Source organism: Cyanistes caeruleus, chromosome Z (assembly GCF_971803275.1).
Source record: "Cyanistes caeruleus chromosome Z, bCyaCae1.hap1.1, whole genome shotgun sequence".
In the NCBI taxonomy this organism is placed as follows: domain Eukaryota; kingdom Metazoa; phylum Chordata; class Aves; order Passeriformes; family Paridae; genus Cyanistes; species Cyanistes caeruleus.
Window position 1 is genome coordinate 60,666,730 of NC_141732.1, and position 25,240 is coordinate 60,691,969.

At 36.4% G+C, this 25,240-nt stretch overlaps 1 protein-coding gene across 1 annotated transcript in view; it reads left to right on the plus strand.

Moving 5' to 3' along the window:
* Positions 1 to 25,240, plus strand: part of ADAMTS6 (ADAM metallopeptidase with thrombospondin type 1 motif 6) — a 147,446-nt gene that overhangs the window by 99,713 nt on the left and 22,493 nt on the right. Inside the window, exons 15-21 of the mRNA XM_086866614.1 lie at positions 539 to 602; positions 8,594 to 8,696; positions 9,753 to 9,886; positions 11,637 to 11,760; positions 12,976 to 13,056; positions 18,609 to 18,772; positions 20,635 to 20,773. Coding sequence (XP_086722740.1) covers positions 539 to 602; positions 8,594 to 8,696; positions 9,753 to 9,886; positions 11,637 to 11,760; positions 12,976 to 13,056; positions 18,609 to 18,772; positions 20,635 to 20,773 — 809 coding nt within the window. The remainder of the gene's footprint in view (positions 1 to 538; positions 603 to 8,593; positions 8,697 to 9,752; positions 9,887 to 11,636; positions 11,761 to 12,975; positions 13,057 to 18,608; positions 18,773 to 20,634; positions 20,774 to 25,240) is intronic.

Sequence of the window (25,240 nt, forward strand, 5' to 3'; positions counted from 1 at the left end):
TGAGCAGCTTGGGAATTTAACAGCCTATTATCCACACTAATAAAAATCTGCTTACTCTGAAGTTTCCTCAGATTTATTACTGATTAATTAAAATCAGAATCGGATTTCTGAACTAGAAATGCTGATTCTAAAACCAGTCTTTGCTGGTATTCAAGTAAGAAGATTGAATAAAAGACTATCACATAGGTTGTTTACACATTTCTCATTTTAATGTTATAAAGCAAGCAAATAGTTAAAACCAACTTTTTTATTATTATTATATCCAAAATACAATTAAAATGTTTGGAAGTTACACAAACTACATTAACGTTATTAGTGATGATTTTTCAAGTACCCAGTAATATTTTGTGTCTGCTCCAATGCAATTGAAAGATATAATTCTTATCAAAATCTCATCGTAAAACTTGAAAATATTTTTATTGTTATTTATATCATATATATCTCTTGAACTTGTATTAATATTAAGAATGCATTAGTATATCTCATGCAGTTGTGTTTGTTCTAGTGCATATCCTAACACATACACATATTTCTCCAGGCCTTCAGGTGGAGGAAAATATTGTCTTGGAGAAAGGAAGCGTTATCGCTCCTGTAATACCGATGTAAGTAACTTTTGTTCTGCTGTGATCAACCTGACTAGTTTACATTTTAGCAGCAATGGATGCATTTTTTTCTCCAGTTCAGAAAGCATATGGATTCTGTGTTTAATTGGCAAACAGGCCTGTAAGGCACATCTATACTGCAGGCACCCTGTGTGTTCTGGTAAATGTTAGGATCATACCTTGATGTGGTGTCTAGCTGGTGCCTTTGCATTAAGGCCTGGAGTGAGTTCTGCTTGAGCTTCCACAGTAAATGTGAACAAGAATCATTCCACACCAGAGCAAAAATCTGTCTAGCCCACTGTCTTATCTTCCAGCAGTGTCCTATAACAGGTTTTCAGGGAATAAGTTATACACTTCTGACAGTTAAGGGATGACTTTGCTATTGGTTTACCTTGTGAGTTTCCAAAAGCTGTGTGTCTAAATATTGCTGGAACTCATGTTATATCTCTACCACATCAACTGCCAACAAGTTAACGTATCCCCCATGAACTCACTTTTAAGCCCTCTTATGTCGCAGTTTTGGAGACAGGTACACAACTAAACACCCCAAACCCATGCAAGAACAGGCAAAGTTTATTGATGGGTGCTCCCTTTTATAGGGGCTTCAAATTTCCCATTCTCATCCATCTGATTGGTTGGGGTCTTAGCACCGCCCAGCTCACTGGCCAATTGCACATCTGCATTTGTGATTGAATGCGATTGGCTGGTGTTCCCAGTTTGAGTTTGAATCCAACCTATCACTGTCTTACCCAGGGACTTGTTTACTTCTGTTTTCCAACGAACTGGGCTGGTTTAGTTGATGTCTGCTGTGGCTGGTTTATCTGTGCAGCTTACAGACCAGCTGTAGCAGTCACATTTACACTTTTTGTACCTTTATAACATTCAGTGCTAATGTGTAAAATAATCCTCTTACACGCTCTGTGCAAATGTATTCAAAACCTGCTGTTTTGCCACCAGGTGTTCACTAGTTACTGTATTACCAGAATGATCCTGGAGTTCCATTTTAGAGCTGAGCCCATTGGACAGGGACCCTGAAGGGGCGGGACACAGCATAAACGTAAAAGGTCAAATTATGAACCTAAATTGCGAATTCATTTAACTTAAAATTCAAACCAGGAAAAAGTACACATCAGTAAAGAATTTCACTAATAAGTTTACAAGTGAAAACTATAGGTCAGTAGCACTGTAAACATAAAAAGGTTTTCCTACTATTTTAGCTTTAAATTCATATTAATTTTCATCTTAAATAAAGGAAGTTTGTAACACTGAATCTTTACCTCAAGATGTTGTTTCACATCTTTATCTTTTGATATATTCAGGAAAATGTAATAATTTATGTACTGATTTTTTGAAAAAATTGCATTTATGATAATTATTAATTATAATATTTTTTCCCTACAAATTTCTCTGTGGAGGTTATTCTGATTATTAGGCAGTATTAAAAATCTCCAAATTAAAAATTACTTTCTTACTATTGATCGTGGCTGCCCTGTTCACAGAGCCAAGAAGTGTCCATAATGTAGTAAGAAAAGCTGAAGTTTAGATGCTGGTCCAGTAGGAGCTGTAAAACTTTTCCAGTTGTCCAACTTTCCAAATCCAGTGCACCAATCTGGAACCTAGACCATGTTATTTTTTTTCTGTGAATGTATATCTTTGCATTTGTCTGTCTTGGTATAATTTTAATTTGAATGGATCTGGTTTATCAGATGCTACTCTGCAATTAATTTACCTTTCTCTTGACTTTCACTCAGGTGGTCTTCTTGTAATTGGAAGATTTCATAAACAAGAAATATTTTTGTAGTCGTAATTCACAAATGAAAATATTGAATTACATGAGGTGTCATCCTAATTCTTATAGCTGATAAGAAATTCACTTTCAAATTTGGCAACTGCATAACGACTGCTTACTGAAATCTGTCAGTCAGTATTGAGTAAATTTCACATATGCTTTATTGAACTATTACAACATCTTCCATGATATTGTCTACTACTAAGCTAAGTGACTTACCAAACTCTAAGTGTGTTTCATTATTCTTTTAATCTAACCAGGAATTGTAATAAGTTTTACTTGATAAAACTTACACAAAAATACTGATTTGTATTATTAGTTATCTTCCTTTTAAACCCGTATTATTCAAACATCTGCCAACTTTTCTGTTTATTTGGGCTTGATATGAGTCAAATAGTAATCTAGAATATTCTATTAATTCTTTTCAAATAATGGTCTTTTTACATTAGCACTGTTTCAGTTTGTACAGTCTAAGATTTGTTAAAAAACACACACAGGCACACAGCAGCCCCCCTCCTTTAACTCTGAGGACTTTTGTGAAGTATTTGTCAAGGCATTGACAAAGCATTTGTCTCCAATCTGCCACAGTAACTAGTATATAAAAATGTTTACATAATATATGACCCCATTCCTTCACAAGCATACAATTTTTAATGCTTTTTTATTATTAAGAATGATGCTGTATCTACCTAGACATACCACAGAAGAGTTCCTATGATTTCTTTTATTTTTATTGTATTAAATTTCTAATGGTCACTTTTCAGGCAGTTTTATTCTTAATTGGTTTTGCTCCCCCTATTCTTTATTTATTTATTACAGAGAGGAAGTTTGCACAGTCAGAGGAGAAACATATAGATGGTCTCTGAGGAGGCCATTGAAATTTTCCCTCAAAGAAAGACAAAGACAAAATAATTCTCAATAAACCATTCTTAACTGATGATTAGGCACCTGACCTGTTTTGAAATACCTCTAGTCCAGGAAATAACATGAAGATTTTTCAATGTCCTTACAGTCAGTACAATTTTCATAAAATATAATATATATTTTTCAGTCTTTTAAGATCCCTACTTACTCTTTCCCCAGTAAGAAGATAACTGGTATTATTCCCTAGATTGGAACCTTTCCTGTGTCTGCAGATTACTCTCATGTCTGTTCTTTCATGAGTTTTCTTTACACCAGACCATCTCCATGTTGGTTGCCATTGGGATCCTGGTAGAACACAGCTCGAAGCATGATGCACAAACCACTGCACTAGCTGAGGATTGTCAGAGATAACTCTAATTTCAAACTTAGTTTGTCACCTTAGTGATGGGATTCAGTTCATTCATTTAGTATTTTGTTAATTTTTCTTATGGTAGTAACAATGTTCATTTAGTCCAAGTTGATTCAGTGCACCCAAAACTCTTAAAAGAGGTCACTCCTCAGCTGTGCTTTCACAGACAATGGTTCATACCTGAGTGCAGTAATTTGCATCCATTCAAATCACTGCAACAATCTATTGAAATATTTTAAAATTACAGAACTCTATTATGAAATATTGGTTTCCTACAATTTAGACAAGATATTGGAAAGGGAACTTTGCATTTCATTGCCTAGGTCTGAAAAACAACTGATTGCAAACTTAAGCAAGGCAGTTTGGAAATGCCATTCTTACAGTTTGTGATCCATTTTTTAAGCATGTTTTTTAGTATGGTTTTCCAGTGTGTGAAAATCTTGGTACTTACAGAAGACTAAATTTACAGTCTTAATGATTTTGTCAATTCTAGTCCATTTTTTTCATAGCAATATTTAGGAATCTACATAACTAAGAGTCAGAGACAATAATTGGTTTTGTTTCAAGATTTGTGTTAGTCCTTAGTGCTTGGCAATTTTAATGGAATCATATGTTGATCAATATAAGTGTTAAGAGCATGCAAATCTATTATTGTTTTAATGAGTAATTTGCTGTTTGTACCTTTTTCTGTTGAAATTTCTTGTACAGTGTCAATATTCATTGCCTGTAACTAAAATCTGTAACTTTCAACATAGCCGTGCCTAAAGTGCCTACCGTTCATAACCCAAAAACACCCTTATTTTGACTTCAGTCTTCTTGCAGACATGATTTAGTTCTCTTGTCTTTTTTCTTTTACCTTTTTAATCCTTTGGAAACAGTACACACACTCCTACTAGACTTATTTCTCGTCAAGCACTTCCAAAGCCATATATGACTTCTTAATTCAAAAGGCATCTGCTAATGGAAACATTGAGATCAGCAGAAAATAACATTAGCTAATAAGTTCTGGAAACATAAGGGTGGTAGAAAGAACACACTCATCAGAAAATTGTTTTTTACCGTATTATCTCTAACAAAAAATATGTATTTTTCCAACCAATGTGTTTTTAATTAAAAAAAAAAATCTAGTAGAATTGCAAGAAACATAATTTCTTATAGTTACAGTAACTTAATTGATTTAAAATATTTTAAAATATTTTTAAGGATGCAAATCTTAATTTGACATACATCTAAAATTGTAGAAGTGTTCTTTTCTCTATATATGATGAAAAACATGGATTACTTACAAATTCTGGGAATGTTTTATGTATATATGTGTGTTTACATGCTTTTAAAAGTTTATTGTTTTTCAGTTCTTTCTCTTAACAGAATGTTGTCAGGAGGTGTTCCTTTCATTATGCATACATTTACAGATATTGTTTATTGCTTTCATAATAAGCATTTTTTTTTTCTGAAATTAATTCATGTGAGAAGCCACATTTTGAAATAGTATCTGAATTTCAACTATCACTCTTCTGGCTTGTTTCTCATCTTCTCTGAGGGGTTGTATAAACCTTTGCTAATAGGAAACAAGTTCAGTTGCTGAAGGTGTTGTGTTCAGTGTTCAATAATTTGTTAACACTTTCAAAACTCAAAACTTCTTCTCAGGACTTTCTTCAGACGATTTTAAGTTCTCATATTCTTGCTGGGTTTCTACCTCATGATTTGTAGTCTCATAAAAGAACATTTGGAGACACAAGCAGTCTTTAGCTTGACAAGAGTTATCCATGTACTGTAATTGCATGAAATAACCGACCCAGTAAAGAAAAGCAGTTACTGCACATTTACATTAGGAAAAGAACACATACACAAAGAGATAGTGCCAAAGAGATGACATTTTGTAAATGCATTTTGTGACTTACCTTATAGTCTTTTTGCATTTCTATGTCTAGGATTTTCACAGAGTCATAGGTTGGAAGGGACCTCAAGGACTATCTGGTGCAACATTTCTCTGCAAAAACATGGTCTGGACAAAATGGCCCAGCACCCTGTCTGGCCAAATCTTAAAAGTATCCACTAGTTGGGAAATTACCATTGTTCTGAGGAAATTGTTCCAATGGCTAGCCAGTTGTTCTCATTGAAAAAAGTTTATTTTCTGTGTGCAGAATCTGCCCAGGAGTTACTTGCACACATTACATGTCCTCTATATGACTCCTTGTGAATGAGAGAATCTCCATCTTCTCTGTAGCCACCCTTCAAATACTGTAACATGGGGAGGGATAAGGCCTCCCCAAGCCTTCCTTTCTCAAGGCTGAACAAACCCAGTTCCCTCAGCCATTCCTCATGTGCCAGGCTTCCCAGCCCTGTGATTGCCTTTGTGGCCCTCCTCTGGACCTCTCCAGGCTGCCCACATCTGTGCTGGGCACCAGGGGCCAAAACTGAGCTCAGTACTCCAGGTGTGGCCTGACAAGCACTGTGTGGGGTGGGATAAGGAGTTCATCTCTGCTGGTGAAGCCCTTGTTGGAGCCACCCAGGATCTGCTCCCTTTCTGTGCTGCAGGAGCACACACGTCACTCGAAGGCAGCCGAGTCCACCAGGAGCGCCAGGCCACTTCCCACAGAGCTGCTCCCAAGCTGGGTAGATCCCAGCCTGTGCTGCACTCCTGGGTTATGCTTTCCCAGGTGCAAAACCTTACACTTATCCTCACTGAACTTCACAATGGTCTCATTAGCCCACTATTCCAGCTTATCCAGGTCTTTCTGCAGGGTGCCCCTCCATTCCCAAGTGTCCTCTTGCTCAGACAGTTTGCTACTATTGCAGAATTTCACTAGGATACATTTGATCCCATTTTCTAGATTACTTTGGAAAATAAGCGGTGCTGGGCCCAGTATCAATCCCTGGGGACACCCCTTGTGCCAGGCTGTCAGTTTGAAGAGAAGTGATTGACCACTCCCTGGGTCACCCAGGTTCCCACCCACCCTACAGACCCCTTGCCTAGGCCATAACACAGCAGCTTCTCCAGGAGGAGGCTGTGGGAAGTAATACTGAGAGCCTCAGAGAAATCCAGGCAAGCAATGCCCACCACTCACCCAACATCAACTAAGCAGGCTGCTGTGTCAGAGAAGGTTACCAGCTTTGCCAAGCATGGTTTTGAATGCATTTCTTGAGATCATAGCCTTTAGTTTTACCTCCTGTCAGGTATTGGTGAGATACTAAAGAAAGATAGGAAAATAAGGCAGCAAGACTACATTTCAAAAACCAGATTATGAGAATATTTTTTAGAGTATAAAAAAGAAAATCTTGGTCCATCTTTACTCATCTTCGTATTTTATTATTTTGTCCTAGTATAATTATTTAGATTAAAGTGTTTGGTTATGGAGGTGATTTATTTAACTTGTAAGGAGAATTCAGTGCAATTAAAATACCAGTTGTGTAGATTAGGAGATGAGCAAACAGGACTGAAGAAGTGTGAAGTGACCAGTACCACAGAGATTCAGGCTTTAGTTTTGAGGGATGTCAAGACTGATCTTTCCACTGCTTGGAGGATGTGATACAAAGAGGCAAATTTAGTTTGGGTTACTATTAAGCACACACTGAAATTAATTTTTTAAAAAACTTACATAGTTATTGGAATTCTTATTTTTATCATCTGAAGGATTATTGAATAAAAGTAGTTGCACTACTTTTACATTTACTACCAGTTAATGCATTGTATTTAAAACTGTATTTTTAATTAGGAGGTAATAGAGTAATAGAGAAAATTAAAAATGTAAATACTGTCTAATGTCCACTGTTTTAATTTATATTGCTTCAGAATAGCAGGGAAAAAAAATAATATTAAAGCTCCTGAATCATGTGGCAAAAGGCTGGCTATCATGAGATATTGATTAATGTATAATGAGAATCATAATTTTTGTGTTTATGTTTGCATTGTGTGATAAATTTTTTGTATCCATGTTAATAGAGTCCCTTTCACTTGAATGCATTTCAGATTCCTGGGAACTGCTAGCTGGCTTAGGTACACAGGAAGACAAGTAAAATGCCATAAAATAGACTCTTCACTTACTCATAAAGTAGTAATATTTATTAACAGCTCTGATGTCTATCAAAAAATTCATTTTCTCTTTCACTCTAAACAGGATTTTAATCTGTGTTTTAAGTATTTTCTGATGAAGCTCCCAATTTCAGCAGGTACTTAAACATTGATAACAATGTTTAATGAGATGAGGGTATATTCAAGATTATTTTGAATCTTCTGATGAAAAATGTTATAAATAGCAAAGAATTCTATTTCTCCTGTAATTCTTTCCAAAATTAATTCAACTGAAATCTACCCTCATTCCAAGTAAAAAAAATGACTTCATGGTTTTGTAATTGTTAATGCAAAGCAATGAAGTGTTAAATGAAAATTTTTATTTCTTGACGCATGGAGGCTGGTAATCAGAGTAAGATATGCTATCTATTTTCTTTCTCAGCCTTAAAAAATACTTTTGTCAAGGCTACAAGTAAGCAGGAGGGATATAGTTCTCTAGAAAGTTCTTTTTTTCTTCCTTGATGTCTTAATAATGTGTCTCAGTAAAGCTGCTTAGTACAGGATAATTGAACCTACAGCTCTGAACAAATTTTTTTTCCAGCTGTTTTTAATGTGTTTATAAGAAGGTAGCTGATGGATTGATTATGACGCATAGTTTGACAGGATTCTGATTTTCCAGCTTTATGGAAACTGTTATGTAACACTTACCTTTCTTTAAATTGCTTCAGCTATTTCATGCCAGCCTAAGATTGCAAATAGACACTTCAACTGTAAAGTAATAAAGTAAATTTTGGAGTCAGAACCACAAGACAAAACCTTCTAATCACTTGCATGATTGTGTTTGCAGTATAAGCATCTAAGCATTTCCTTTCATGTTTATATTTGGAATAAATGAACTATTTTGTGTCATTTTTTAGCCATGTCCTTCAGGGGCTCGTGATTTTAGAGAGAAGCAATGTGCGGATTTTGACAATATGCCTTTCCGGGGAAAGTATTATAACTGGAAACCCTACACTGGAGGTAATGGTTAGCATTGCAAAACCATTATCATATGTGAAGATTTTGAAATTATATGAATGTTGTACAGAGAATAATGTTTGTAAATATAATGTTTTGACTAAAATAGCATGAGCTAAAATTTTTAAGCTTGTACTTCCGTCAGTTGCTGCAAGTGATACTGAAGAACAAAACTTCTTTATTCTAATAGATTTTGTTTTGGTGGGAAAGGGAGTCACCATCATTGTAGAGACTCCACTTTAAAAATATGGAGGCGTTCTCCACCTGCACCTGTACTAGAATTAGATACTTCATAGATGATCTGCAACTGCCTCTTATGCTACAGTGATGAGTTTAGTATTAAGTATTTAGTATTAAATAACATCACAATAAGTTTGCCTTTCCTAAAGTCAGGAATATATTAAGAAAATGAGAAAAAAGTAAAAGCATTTATAGGAATCTCTGAAGACTACTTCAGGAATTGCATTATTTATAATATAATTTAATATTTTTTTCCTATTCTAAAGCTAGAGGGTATAACTTGTGTTTTTTACACTTTACTGACTTGAATAAAATTATTTACCAATGATTTTAGCTTAACAGCCTAAATGTTTTTACAAACAGGTTTTCAGATTAAAAGCCTAAGGAAGGTCATCATGATCATGTGGTGTGAGCTGTAGTGTAATTCAAAAGGACTGAATTCTCAACTGAAATTTTCTGATCTTAGTTTTGATGTACTTCTAGCACTACATTCTGTTACTATTCTTGCTGTTCAAATAGTGAAGTGATATTCTTGTTGTTTTAAATTGTTCAATACCCATTAGGATTGTACTAGCACAATGGCATCATTATGGACCCAGCCAACTTGTCGTATCTTACTGTGTGAAAGAATCTTTTTTGCAAAAGAGAAGAATCAAGGACAGAAATCATTAAGGGGAAGTTAAATAAAATGTATACTTTGTATATGTCAGATATGAGATAAGATTGCAAATTGCAGATCTGTTTAATATTTTTAACTAAACCTTAACTCTTTAAGGTTTCTGTTAATTTTTTTTCCTTTCATTTGATTTTGTTGTCCAGGTGGGGTTAAACCATGTGCATTAAACTGCTTGGCTGAAGGGTATAATTTTTACACTGAACGTGCTCCTGCAGTAATAGATGGGACTCAGTGCAATGCTGATTCACTGGATATCTGTATCAATGGAGAATGCAAGGTTACAAAAGTTTTATAAAGTACTTATGAATTAGCTTGTTGTGTCTGCTGTCACGTATTTAGGTATGGTACTTGTATATTACACAAAAGGGAGTGTTGACAGGTCAAGTTGTTAATAAAAGTGTAAGATTGAGACAAAAAGTTTAAAAAAGATATTGCATAAAATTGACAAATAATTTGAATTTCAGTAACTTCTCACAGATGTTAGTAGCATCTGCCATTTTATCTTTTTTCTGGTTTGATGGTTTCTGTTGAAGAGTTGATTGCAATGGCAACAGGAGATGAACAGGTTTCTTGCAGTCTTCCAAGGCCTGTTCCATCATTTCAGCTAGAACATTACTCTGGCTGGAAAACACTACATGTGAACATATTAATCTGTTGAACTAGTTCATCCTGTTGCAAAAAATCATGCCATTAATGTAATTGAAACAGAAAGTTGTCACTATTGCCCTGTGGTTCTAGGAAAAATGTATAATTATTTAATTGCCATTTATTAAAAATTTTATTATCTTGTAAGATTCCTATAGAACTGCATAACAAGAATTTCAGTAGAATCAGGATTCTGTGCCATGTTTTTTGGTTATTAACATTCCACTGCTTCCTCAGTTTAGCAAAGCATTTAATTATGTGCTGAGGTCTAGATATTTGAAAAGTACTGGTGACTCTAAAAATTACTTGATTTCAACAAAATCACTGACCTAACTAAAGCTTGACTTAATGCTGAAGTGCTTTGCTAAATGAGGGGCTGAAGATGTATGTTTATTGAATGACATAGAGAGAGCCTAAGTTTTGCCATGTTTTAGTAAACTAGTGAAAAGTATCACAAGTTGAGAATGAACTGTGAAGAAAGTTGGGTGTCTGTCATCTTAGTGAATCAGTAAGTGGAACTGTAAATAGTTAAAATTATAATATTTTGTCAGTAATTGAAAGTATTTTAACTTTTTTAATGATGTGTATATTAGCTGTTTACAAGATGGCAAATAATAGTGCTAGACAGGAAACAAAGACAGCTAGACAGTTACATGTCTACTGTCTTCTTTGTTTGAGTCCTGGAAAAATATTGGCAAGCTGCAGTCTTTATTCTGTTTACAACCTACTGGTTTCATCCTAATTTTTTTTTTTCTTTTCCCAAAGATTCTGTCTTTATTTTCATTTGTTTTCAATTTTTTTTCATCTAATACAGCATGCAATGCAGCTTTCCACTATGTTTCATTCTGCATTTATTCTTACTGTGAAGCAGTTTACAGTCCATATTCATACTTAAAAAAATTGCAAGTTTCTCCTGCAGCATATGGAAATATGGTCTATGAAGCTGTAATGTCTTAAGAATACTACTTATGCTGTGTAAATGTTTAAGGATCACACATGAAATGTTAACCTTAAAAAAACAATATAGATGGCATGAAGCTGTTGTAATATCAAATAACAACATCAGTAATCATTTATTGATAATTTTAATAATTATATTATGCAAAACACTGTAAAATCTCTTCCTAGAAGTCACTCAGTAGAAATGCAAGGTTCTTATTAATCAAGATTTGGTAACATCCCAGAATGCTAATTCTTCTCTTTTTTTATCTCTTTTCATTGTCAAGTGAAAATCCACTTAAAGTACTGGTTATCAACAATAAAGTAGATAAAAATAAGAACTGAATATCTCAAACTTGAGGGAAAAATTTCAAAGAAACTTTCAAAATAATGGTGCCATCTACCATCATCCTGTTAAAATATTTGTTCTTATCTGTTCTCAGCATGTAGGTTGTGATAATATTTTGGGGTCTGATGCTAAGGAAGATAGATGCCGTGTTTGTGGAGGAGATGGGAGTACATGTGAAGCCATTGAAGGTTTCTTCAATGATTCATTGCCCAGAGGAGGTATGTACATGTATATCCGTTCTGTTGCACAATGCTTTTAGATGACTCTTTAGCAAATACCAGTGCTGCCTTAATTCCTGGCATGGCTTTGCTGCTGGTCATTCACTTTGCCTCTTTTTGCCAATTGGTTCCTTTTTTTGTGTATTAGCTTGGATTGATCCCAAATACAATGATGTATTTAATTACTGAATGCTTAGTTCTGTTGGTGAAGATTTTTTGTTATTTTTTAGTTATGGTGGTATATTAAAGGTGCATTAAGTATTACCATTACTGCATATGGTAGAATCTGATAGTCATGCATGAAATTTTAGAATAGCAAAAATACAGAAGAATCTCTGAAGTTCATCATATTAAAAATTCAGGAAATATATATAGGCTATTATTTTTAAACTTAGCTCGAAAAATATTAATCTTGTAGACCTAGTGTTACCAGATTTTGGACTCCATAATTCAGGAAAAAGAGTAATGCACTGCAGTTAGTTCTGTCCAATGGGGGACCAGTAATATTATATGGGTGTGGAACACTTGACCCTCTGTGAGGAGAGGTTGAGAGAACTAGGCTTGCTCAGCCTGGAGAATCCCCTGGTTTATGATCCTTCAACACCATGAAGATGTCATGGAGAAAACAGAGCCAGGCTCTTCAAACTGGTGGGCACATGGTGGGGGTCAAGACAGTAGCTATAAACTGATAGAAGAAAGGTGACTAACCAAATGGAAGAAAAAAAACCTACTTCCTCAGGAGGACAGTCTAGCAGTGGATGAGATTTCCCAGAAAGGTTGTACATTTTGCATCTTTGAAGTTTTTCATGACCCAGCAGGATAAAGCTCTGAGTAACTCAATCTGATCTCTTAGCTGTGCCTGCTTGTAGCAGGAAGTTGGACAAAATGACTCACTGAAGTCCTCTAAAACTTGAATTATCCTATGATTTCAAAGACATTGTAAATATTAATTACTTAAGATACACTGTTGAAAATACTCTACTAGCACTTAAAAAAAGGAATTCCTGAATACTCAAGTTCTTGCCATCAGTTAAAAATTTTTGTATGAATTTTAAAGAGTTTTCCTTTGTATCACATGAAAGAAAACGTTCAGGTACATTTGAATCCCATATCTCACACTAATTTTTGTTGTAAGTAATTCATTAATGGTTAGCTTCATTACTTAAAACTGATGAAAGTAAAAAACAGCAAATAAAATTTATCTTTGTCTTACAGGATATATGGAAGTGATTCAAATTCCAAGAGGTTCTGTGCACATTGAAATAAGAGAAGTGGCAATGTCAAAAAACTACATTGGTAAGGGCATTCTTTATATAGCAGATAGTTATTAAAATGTCAGAGTTTATATTGTGATTTGAAGGTACATTTTCTGATTTGTCCAAACCTTATACACGGTAGAAGTAGCAGAGGGAATAGTTAACTCTTTATACAGCTAACTTGTCATCAGACAGTTAGTAGTTAGTTGGGGTATATTCTCTTCAGTGTAGTTATTGAAATAGTCCACACATTTCCTACTTGTCCATTCAGTGCAAATCATGCCAATTTCACTATTTTTAAAGTGTGAGATTTGAACTGAAGCAGATAAGGAAATAATACTCAAAATGAGCATTATTCCTCGGTAATAAGGAAATGAAACTCAAATAATCTCCTGTTCCGCTGTGAAGTAGTGTCTTCCATCTGCAAAGTCTCTTGGGGGATTAACTGTTTTAAAATACAATTTTATTTCATGAACAGTCATAGTTACTTAAATGCTAACAATCCTGTCTCTTTACTTCAAAGGAATTTAATGTATCAATTACACAGCGTTGCTGTTTTGTAGGTACTAGATCACTCCTTGTTTGTAGGTAAGAAAATTAGGTGCAGAAAAACTATGTGATAATTGAAACAATTTGGGAAGCCTACTGTAAAGCATTGAATTAAATTCAGATTCCCAGATTCTTACTCATTTCTCTAGAGTCTGTTAAGTATGCTTTCTGTTTTTTTAATACTGGTATTTACAGATCTGACTCAGTCAAACTGAAGACAACGTGCTTTGCTGAAAGTCAACATATCTTGGTTTGCAGAGCAGTCAGTTGACAGTGGTACAAGAACACCAATTTCTTAGTCAGAAATAGATTAGAGAGCTGATTATTTGTACAGCAAACTAAGAAATTAGCCCAAGCAAAAGCTTGTTTAAGCTGTAAAGCAGCTGTTGAGGCTACTTCTTTCAGTCTTTAGTCCATGTACTTGGTAAATAATACTAACATGTAGGAAAGAATTGTGATATCTGTGGGTGTGAGTTAGAAAGGCAATTACCATAATCAGAAAATTAATTTGTAAGTGGATTATATTGACAATAATGGCACCTTTTACTGCTGAATGCTTACCTTTTTTTCTGCCTGCCCCCACCCTTCTGTAATTCAGCAGATAGTTAACCTCCCTCCATTCTGCAGTATTAATAACACTATCAGCAATTGCGTGCTTTCAGCATCACTCTCCCCAAGGCCCCTCCCCCATGTCAAAGTATACCAGGTTAGTTTGCTTCTGTATCCTCTGTTGACGTTTCATGCAGAGGTGGTGCGAGGGACTCGTGCTATGTCATCATCATTTTCTGCCAAGAAGTCTTTAATGGGCAGTTGAAAAACCGAACATAGATGCTGCTACAATTGATTGTTATTCCTCTCTAAGAATAGAGCAGAGAAGAGAGATCTGGAAAACCATTTTGATTGGCACAATCTGCATAAAGTAAATGAAAAAAGCAAATTTTTTGGTTTAAATAGAAAATACCTACAACATCATTAATATTTAATCTGGCCACAGATCTAAAAATGTAAAGTTGTACATAAACACTTTTTTAATGTGCTTATCACAATTTAAGGGATTCCTGGACTTTCAGGCTCTCTCCTCACTACATTGCTTCATTCCACAGAGCCCTTACTACAAAATGAGGTCTTTCTTTCCTTTACTAGTTTCTTATATTTCCAAGTTTCAAAAGTGCCATTTTATCTACTATACCTTATGGTGAATTTTGTTCAGTGAGTGTGAACCAGATCTTTGTTTTAGGATAACCAGTTTCTAGGGAAAAGAAGGCTTTGATTTGTCTGCTCCCTTAAAGGAACTAGTCAAGCAGAATTGGTAGCTAAAATGATATTATGATGTTAAAATACATAACCCAAGGGTACTGTTTTACGCATATTGCTTTAGGGACAGTGTCAACTCCACAGCTCTTACTCTGTCTTTATGGAGTTCCTCCTATGGTCCAGGACGTCTATTTCTGTGGCCACACCATGAACAAGATTGCAGAACTGGTTCGGCTCAAAATAACCATTTACACGTATCACTATATGTTCTCTTATTTACAGTGCTGCCAACTATGTGATCACAGTCTAAGAAATTAATTTCTCTATTTGAAAGTGTACTAAACCTTCTCAGTTTTGTAGTAGTCAACCTGTTCTAGTTGGAGATGTCCCAGCTTCTTGTGGGGGGTCGGACTAGATGACCTTTAAAGGTCCTTTCCCATACAAACTATTCTATGATTCTAACATACCGAAGAAAAAACCCTGTGGTTGTCACACTGGCTCCTTCATTCAAACTAAGGTTTTCAAACTAACTCACAGGAAACATCCAATAGTTCCTTCAACTAAAATGCAGTTCCTTTGAAATCCATGACCTTAAATTTTGAGTGCAGTTAGACAATTCAATTATCTCAGTTAGCACCTGTCCTCTCTCACCTTGATCTGGCAGATCATTTTTTTTACCAGTATCACTCCTAGTTATGTGACAAAATTGGTCAAAAGCCCATTTCTGCAGCTGCACAAATAGCACAATATTTTAAGTGGTTTCTCCAACAGATAACCCAGCAGCAACAAAACTACCTATGTTCAGACCTGCAGAAAAATCTATGTATTTAATAGTGCTGTTATCTTCCCTTAAATGGCTTGATCCAAGGTTACACCTGGTTTTATATTCCTCTTAGGACAGTTTTCTGTGGGCTTCCTGCATTTCAGGTTCTCATAAATGATTATGAACATGAATTTGTTCTTTTTGTTTCATATGCTATTAGCATGATGCCACTGCATAATTATTAGAATGCTGTTCACAATTGTGGCCTTCACCTGTGCATGACAACTGACATTAGGTAAATTTACCTGGAGAATGAAAATACATTTTTCTTTGGCAGTCAGGTAAAAAATTAACTGCTTTGCTTCTGGATATATGTTAGTTTAATCATATGCAGCATACGTATGTTAACTTTCAGACTTAATGATGCTAAAGGAAATGGTTACTAATTTCTGCTGAGTATCATTGTCACCAGTAGAACAGTACTGCCTCTTTCACTATCTCGTGCTCACATGATTGCTTTCTGAACTGTTTTACACAACTTAAGCATCACTGAGGCATTTTCCCTAACTGTTTAAGGTAAACTGACTGTCCACACGCATGTAGTTGAGAGTAAAATGTCAGATAACTGAAGCTGTCTTACTCCTTAGCATTATGATGTGAAGTTTTCCCCTACCCAGTAAAATCAGTTGTTTGTCTCAGTGGAAAATGACAGGCTCTTTGACTATGGGGTTCCACCCATAATTTTTCCTTTAAAAACATGATCTATTATAAATAAATAAATAAAATATGTAAAACTTGTTAATCTTCACTTTAAATTAGAAAGTCAATATTTAATAAACTGAATATTCACTTGTCGTGGTTTTAAACCAATAACTAAGAAAATTACTTACTTCTTGCTGTGAGATATGGATTAGAACAAGAACAAAACAGGCATACAACTTAAAAGGGAAAAAAAAGAAAGTTTATTGACAAACCACAATAATAAGAACACCAGAATAAACTTCCAGAAAAACCCTTCCATCCCCTATCTACCCACTATTCCCTTGTTCTCATGACAACAGAGACAAAAACTCTGGAACTCTGATGGTTAAAACAGTCCCAATTCTTGCTAGTCTTTTCACCAGTCTTTATAGAGAAACAGAAGTTTCTTCCTGTTAATTTATGGAGTTTCTCACAAGAAAACTATTTTTGTTATAGTTTTCTATTGCCCTAATGTTAGCTGCTCAGAGCTGCTATTATTAGAGTTCACTCCTCCCATTTTCACATCACTCTGAAGTGTGTATGGGCCATGAGTCTAGAGATAGCATTTTTAAGGAGAAGTTATTCAAAGGCAAAAAAAGTCTTCTTCATCTGTTTCTGTGAGCTTCACCAGAAAACAGTTTTCTCATTGCCTCTCAAGGCTTCAAATCTCCCAGCACTTCACTATACCATAATTACTCTACTTTTTACTCAAATTTACACTTTGAACACTTTATTCCTCTCTAGATACTGTATCATGAATTAAAGGAGTGTTTTCAAGACCTTATTGTCCATTTCCATAGTTTTAACAGAAAGATATTTCAGCTTAATTAAAGCATCTTCTTAATTCTCTACCTCTTCTGAAGCTTCTTTTCTTTCCTGTCACTGGTAGTTTATAAAGTCTCTTTTCATGTTGATCACTCTTTTTCTCTCTCTCTGGATAAAAAGATTAAGCCGCAAGTCTCATCTGGGTAATGAAAGAGTTAAGATCTTGCCCAGGCTTTTGTAGATGGTTCGGAGATCTCTGCTGAACAGGAGCTGGAGCCATCTGCGATGGGAAGTTCCTCATGGCTGCTCTGGAGCGTGTAGTCGCTGCTCCAACCCGCTGCAAGTCCAGGGCCTCTCTCTTTCTTCACTGGGCAGTTTCTAGTGAATGTAGTTACAGCAAAACCTGCAGCCGAGCCAGAGATCGGCTTGGCCTGGCCCGGGCCCGAGGAAAACCTTCCCCAGGCCCCCCCATCTCCCGGCCGGGAGACGGGGCAGGCCCGGCCCCATCCCCGCCCGGCCGCATGGCCTGGGCAGGGACGGGAGGCCTGGAGCTCCGCCACCCTCCACAGCCAGAAAACAAAGAGAACCCAGAGAGCTCTGCTTTTACATTTTTAAGGTAGGGTTCACAAGTTGATCCCACTTTTCAATGGCCTAAACTGCTGTCAATTCCCAGCAATGACCGATAATTGGTCAGGAGAAAAGACTCCAAGCACTTCCCAGCAACTCCAGCTCCCTTAAAGGTAAAGTAACTCCATGACATCACTTTAAGATACAATGTCAGTTTCGTATTTAGGAACTTAATGTAATATTATTAATAAAATATCCAATTCTAATCCCTGAAAAATATATGCTTGCCCATCCTAATGGTTGGTTTAGCTATGGAATTTCTTCTTCATCTCCAGTGCTTTCATGCTTCAGGGCTGTAAATTAAGAAGGATAAAATATCTTATCAGATGAACTAGCTAATATTTCAGTTTGTAGTAGAAATATCTTGTATTTGTGCTTTAATATGGCAAAAAAGAAGTGGACATAGGCAACAAGATGTCAGCTGACTGGTACTATATGTCAGAGTCAATGTTCCTTCTCTTTTTTCTTCTGCACATTATCTGTGGTACTTATTCCATTCCCCAGCTTCTTAATCTAAAGATGAGGTTGATAATTGATTACACATTTCAAACGTCCATGTATCTCATGTAGTTCAGAATACATTGCACATGGAGTCCATTTTAAAGTTGAAGATATATTGCAAGTTGCATGAGGCATTCTGGTTCATTTCATGCAGCATCTGCATTGTTGAAACCTGCAAAGTCATCTGATTGAAGATTACTGTGGAGGGAAAATTGTTGATTTACATGAGGGATATTTTCACCAGGGCTTAAGAAAAGGCTTTATATTGCTTGAGAAAACAGTGTTTTGAGAAAACAGCTGAAGCTCACATACTTCTAACAGATTAATTTACAATGGCTTCTCCATTATAAATGCTGCTTCCAATTTTTAGGTGGCTTGTATTTTTTTTTAAGCTTTAAAATCTGAAGAGGATGACTACTATATTAATGGTGCCTGGACTATTGACTGGCCAAGAAAGTTTGATGTTGCTGGAACAGCTTTCCATTACAAGAGGCCAACAGATGAACCAGAATCTTTGGAAGCACTAGGCCCTACTTCAGAAAACCTCATAGTCATGGTAAAGTTATAATAAATATATTTCTGTAATTTGAAATATGTGTTTATATTCTGAGAAAAGACAATGCCATGAATGAAATTAAAATAGGTTGAGTTTGCAAACAATACACAGTTTGTGTAGCTGGCACTTTGTGTGTGTTTTAACACACAGTTCCTACATTTAAAAACTGACTGGCAAAGAGTGATTAAATGGGGATAAAGTCCAAAGAGCACCAGGAAATCTCACAGAAACTGAACCACATCTCTTTAAATGTGGTTCACAGTAATAGTAGTGAAAACTGTGAAGGGACCGTGTATCATATCTCTGCATAGTGCTGATGCTTGACAGTCCCTGACAGTTCTGCACATTTCAGTAGTTTTAAGCCTGGCCTGAATGTGACATTTATACATACCTTTACCACAGAATGAGTATAATGGTATTTCCCATATTAAAGTGGCATTTCCCATGTTACTGTGACATACATTTCTCTCAAAAGATTTTGTAAAGTATGAGAATGTAACAGAAGTATGACCAGGATCCTGATGCCATCTGTGACAATAGGTAATCATGAGCCTGCTATTTCACTACTGTGTTGAGGAGAAGTATGAGAACAAGTCGATATTTTCCCAGTGTATTCTGTCATCTGCCAGGTCTGCAGTTCAGTGGTTGCTTGAGCCACATAGGTATATTTTTTTAGAGAATAATTTTTGCATGGATATCCACATTTTAGGCAGCATTTTCAGACACTTGATTAATCTTTTTTTCTTCTGTAACTGTGCATAGGCTAGACAGTCTGTACAGAAAAGGTTACACAATTATAGTGCCTTCTTTCATTCAGTCTGTGTCACTGACTTTCTGAAAGTCCTCTGCTCTTTTGCCTTGTGGAGGTAGACAGATGTGCTTCTGCAAAATATAGGAGAAAGTAGAAATGGATGAAAAGTAGCTCTAAGGTGAGTCAGATTTCTGCATCTAACTTGAAGATGTGCTATTAGCAATGAAAAAATAAGTTTGATAGAGAATCAAAGGCTAGTGTTAGACAGGTTATCTGTGTAAGTGCAGTTCAGCACTGAGGATAGACAAAAATTCTTGCTGATGGTTGCAGTTTTGTCTATGTTGCCTGCAGTGATGTGGCTGCAATGAAAGTTTTGTTATTCTTTTAAAGGAATCACAAGTGTGATTCCATCAAGCTTATGCTGTTGGCTGTTGCATTAAGGGAAAACAATGGCCTCAGCAACATTTTGTTGGTGTTACTATTATTACTAGAAGTAATGTACTGTACTGTAGTCACTAGAAGTGCTAACAAAGGAAGAGATAAGTTCAAAACTCTGTGGATTGTACTCCTCACAAGACTTCAGTTAGAACTGCTGCATGTTTTTACAGTAATGTGCTTTTCCAACTTTGACCTCCCATAATTATTCAGCTCCCAATTAAATTTCCATGAAGACATTAATTTTATGAAAACTAGCAAAATTTTTAAAATTCATGGAATGAGCAAAATTATGAAATTTTGTCAGGAATAAGGAACTGACTGAAATAATAAAGTTCAGTTAAGGGAGAAAATAATGATAAAGCTCACCTTGGACAAAAAAGTAATATTTAAAATAATATTAAAGTAATATTTTTATTATGTACATGTTTTAAAAGATTATGTTGGGAAATATCTAAAAAGAACTATTTTTAGTAATAGTATATAGTAATATAGTAATATAGTTATTATATAGTAATAGTAATATAGTTGTATATATGGTAATAGTTTACTTTTAGACTTCCTTTATTACTTTTTTCCCATTTAGCAGAACATAACACATGCCTTGAATAAATGTTGCTGTGTTTGCCGTCTGCTTGCCTGCTTTAATGGTATAACCAGTTATTTTCAACTACAGATACTGCTGCAGGAACAGAATTTGGGGATAAAGTATAAATTCAATGTTCCGATCTCTCGCACTGGCAGTGGAGACAATGAGGTTGGCTTTGCATGGAATCATCTGCCTTGGTCAGAATGTTCTGCCACTTGTGCAGGAGGTAAGACACCAGACAGTCAAGCTACAGGGTAAACTGAATTGCAAGATAAAATGAAATATGTGTAATTATCTAGGTGACTAATTAAAAATGTTTCTTTCAGGTGTGCCTCAGACCTTAATGAACATTTACTTTAATCACAGTGGATTTTGTTGTTTACAAGTACCTTTAATATGTTCAGATTTTTTTGTTAAATACAGTGTATGTTGGCACAGTGTCTCTCTCTGCTGATACTTCTGAGACTCTCTTGAAGCTGGTATGTTTGTTTTTCCCAGAAACCTTGTTGATAAAGGATATCTGAAGTTAAAAGTAAGGCGATTAAAAACAAGAAGGCAAAATAGGCATCTGTAAATAAAGAGATGTGTCTTTGTGTATTTGTAGGTGTGCTTCACACAATCCTAGTCAGCCCTCCTATCCTCCAGCCACCAAAGTTTAGGATGCACACTGGCAGCTTCTCTGTAGAAGATAACAATTGGATTTTACTTGCCAGCCCGTAGCAGTATGTGAGAATTGTTGCCCTTGGGCAGCAGTGGGGGATTTGTAGATTGTCCCATGCGGTTCATCATGGGTGGCTTTTGCCGACAACTTATTATATTCCTAATCCTCCCTCTAGTGGCCACCAATGCAATTCTTTACCTCTGGCTGGGAGAGCAGGACAGTTGGCTTCCTTCAAAGCCAACACCATTGCTGCTGCAAGAACTGGTGAGTAGAAGTGCTGTGTGAACAGTATCTTTCTTCTCTCTGGAGACTGAATGAATCATCTCCCCAACATACCTCTGTTCCAGAAGAAATGGGAGAGTGCTTTAAATGCATCTCAGAATGTCAGTTTCTACAGCATTGTGGACAACCTTTATCAAGAAGAAGACACCATATTTTTTAAAAGAACCTTTGGACCAGATACTTGTTGCTTTCTTGTTTTTTCTTTCTATGGGAGGTATTCATCATGGCTCACCTTTCTGCTGGAAGCTGCTGTGGCTGGTACTAGTTGTACACAGTTTAAATACAGCCTTAGCCATACAGAATACACAAAGAATAGCATAAATTCTTTTCTGTGCCACTAGAGAAAGTCTTGAAACAAAATAAAGGAGGATGCCAACTTTCTCCAATATTTTCATTATTCATTTGCTGGATTCTTGGATGACTGATTGATTTTTAAATACAATTTTAGTAATGGTAAGTGTGGCAGGGAAAAAACCATTTTAAATGAAAAGTGTAAAGAAATGCCTAACTTTTACTAGAGAAAGTAAGTTCCAATTAGCAGAACCTTAAAGGTATTGTCAGATCCTCTTTTTTTTGTGATGTTAGTGAGCTAATCTTTCTTAATCTCTCTGAATTCCTGGGAAAATTCCCATTGATTTAGGTATAATATAATATAATAGCGATGGATATTCTGTCACAAAGGTCATTGCCATTTCACACGTTTGATGAAATACAGTGGAAAAAATAATTGGCACTGAAGCAGTAGGCACTTGCTGAGATTAAAAAAATTTGGGTGTAATTAATTAGATTTCAAGGGAAGATTTGTGAATCCCTAAAAGTAGCATATATTTATTAATTTAAACTTAGAGGAGGTGGAGGAGAGATTTTCTTGGGTTGCTTATGGTGGCTGACCAAGGCATTTTCTCCCCTTTTTTTCAGCTTAATAAAAGGATGTATTGTGGTCACTTATTTTTGCTGAGCACTGTACTCATAAACATATATTTCACTGTAGCTATAATTCATGTTAAAGCATGTGTCTGCTTTCTCCATGAGAGAACTTGGTATTTCTCACAGTTTATGAAACACCTTTCACCATATGCCAAAAGAAGACACTATTCTAAAGAGGAGTTGAGTCAGGAAAAAAAAAAAAAAAGGGAGACATAACTTGAAGAGAAAGAGACTTTAACTGGAGAATTTAGCTAATATAAATATTCTATTAAATAGAGACTAATTGACCAGGGACCATTTTAACATACTACCTTATGTCCACTCAACACTGCTTAAGTCTAGTTCTTTCTAAATCAGTTTATCTGTATCTGCATTGCTTAATGACTGAGTGACTTAAGCATTTCTTAATTGCTAATTGACTCATAAAACATGGGTATCACTTGATGTAGTAACCAAAGTGAACTTAAGCATATGTGTTGAATGTCATGAAGCAGAGCATAAAGACAATGTGACACTGCAGAGTTTAAATAGTTCTGGAGTGTTGTATATAGCAAAAGTGTCTGATTTTTTGTGCTGTTTCTTCTTCATAATGTTTTGAGAGCAATCTACTGCATTCAGCTCTTCCTAGACCTGCTAGTATGCCTTATATTGGAGAGGAGTGACTAGAACAGTCAAGGAACAAGTTAAGAGCAAGCTGGGAGAAACCTACAATCTTTGACTGAATAGAAAAGACGTGCTGTCTTTTCCACTGGACGTCTATACTGTGTTCATCTCTGCTGTGCTGAGAAGTCATATCAGAACAGTAAAACACTTGAACTTTTCAAATAGGACCTCTATTCTAGGGCCTGTCTTGACTTCGAAGAATAGGAAGAGCACAGTAAGTGGAATCATAGGAAGGAGAAGAAAGGTTTTTTATTTATGACAGTTCAATACAATGCCAGAGCTCTGGATTCTGTTCCTGTGTCCTCTGTGTCTTTCTCACAGTTTTGAGGAACTCAAAGCATATATGTATTTTAATTACTTGCTAATTATGAGTTGATTATTGTATGAGTGGCCCTCTGGAATTTCTGACCTCTGAAGCATTCAAGGAATTTAATTGTCTCATGTGAAAACTCATCTAGGCACCTGAAATCAATGGGCTTTTCACAGTAGACATTGTACCTCCTGTCCCCCTGTGTTCTCAATAGAAAGATCTAGGAGGTAAGTTAGAGCTCATGGAAGAAACACATTTAGATTGCTTCTAAAATGCAGAACAAAGTCTTATATGAGAGGCAGTCTTGGCTGCAGTGACCATGAGAGTGTAGAGTTCTGTATTGAAGTAAGAGGTACTGGGACAGCAAGAAAGATTATTACCATGTAATTTAGGAGAGCTAACTTTAGCCTCATTAGGGATCTTTTTGGAGGAATCCTGTGTGAACAGGCCCTGCAGGGCAGAGGCACCCAGTAGGGTGGATTGATATTCAAGGATCATTTACTCCAGGCTCAGGAACGATGCACCACAATGAGAAAGAAATTGGGCCAATGGGGCAAGAGACCTCTGTGGATGGATGAATCAAGGCTACTGTCATGATTCAAGTATAAGCAGGAAATGCACAGGAGATCAAAACAGGGTCAGGCCACCTGAAGTGAATATAGAGAGGTGGTCAGGGTAAATGCAAAAGAGACTATAATGAGCAGTGCCCAGATAGACTTAAACTTGACTAAGGATGTCAAGCATAATAAAAAAGGTCTTTTCAAATACATCAATTTAAAAAAAAAAAAAAAAAAAAAAAAGGATAATGTGGGCTTATTATTAAATGGAGATGGGACATCAGTCCTTGCTGACAAGACCAGGCCTCAGGGATCCCTGACTGAGGATCAGGGTGAAGGAATGTTGGAAGGAAGAAGTTTCCTTTGTGAAGGAGGATTTGATCTGAAACAACTAGACAGACCTACTCAAATCCATGGGCCCTGATGGGATGGCTCCACTAGTGATAAGAGAGCTGGTACATCCACTAGTGATGAGAGAGCCATAACAAGACTGCTCATGATCACCTTTGAAAGATCATGATGATCAGGAGGGATGCTGAGGACTGGAAGAAAGGAAATGTCACCCCAGTTTTCAAAAAGGGCAAGAAATAGGACCCAGGGAACTATGTTCCAGAATCCCTGGGAAGGTGATGGAGCATCTAATTTTGGAGGCCATCTATGTCCTTAGGAAAGACAAGAAGGTGATCAGGAATAGTCAGCATGGCTTCACTAAAGATAATCAGGTGTTTGATTGCCTTCTACAATGAAACAGCTACCTGGATGTATGAGGGGACAGCAGTAGGTATTGTCTGCATCAGCAAGGCTTTCAGTACCCTTTCACAACATTCTCATAGGCAAAATCAGGAGGTGTAGGCTGGATGAACAGCCAATGAGGTGGATGGCAGATCCCAGAGATTCATCATAGGTGGCAGAGGGTTTAGTTAGAGGCCTAGCACTGGTGGTGTTACCCAAAGTTCAATACTGGGCCCAGTTTTGTTTAACTTATTCATCAATGACTTTGAAGGGCAGATGCCTCCTCAGCAATTTCGTTGAGGACTCAGAGCTGGGAGCAGTGGCTGATACCCCAGAGTGCTGTGCAGCCCTTCAAAAGGATCTCAGTGTGTTGCAGAGATGGACAAAGAAGAGCCATCTGAAGTTCAGCAAAGGCAAATGAAGGGTCCTGCACCTGGGAAGGAACAATCCCAGGCACCATCACAGCCTTGAGCTGATGCTCAGAGCTGCTGGGGAGCAGCTCTGTGGACAAGGACCTGGAGGTCCTGGTGGACAGCAAGCTGTCCATGGGCCAGCAGCATG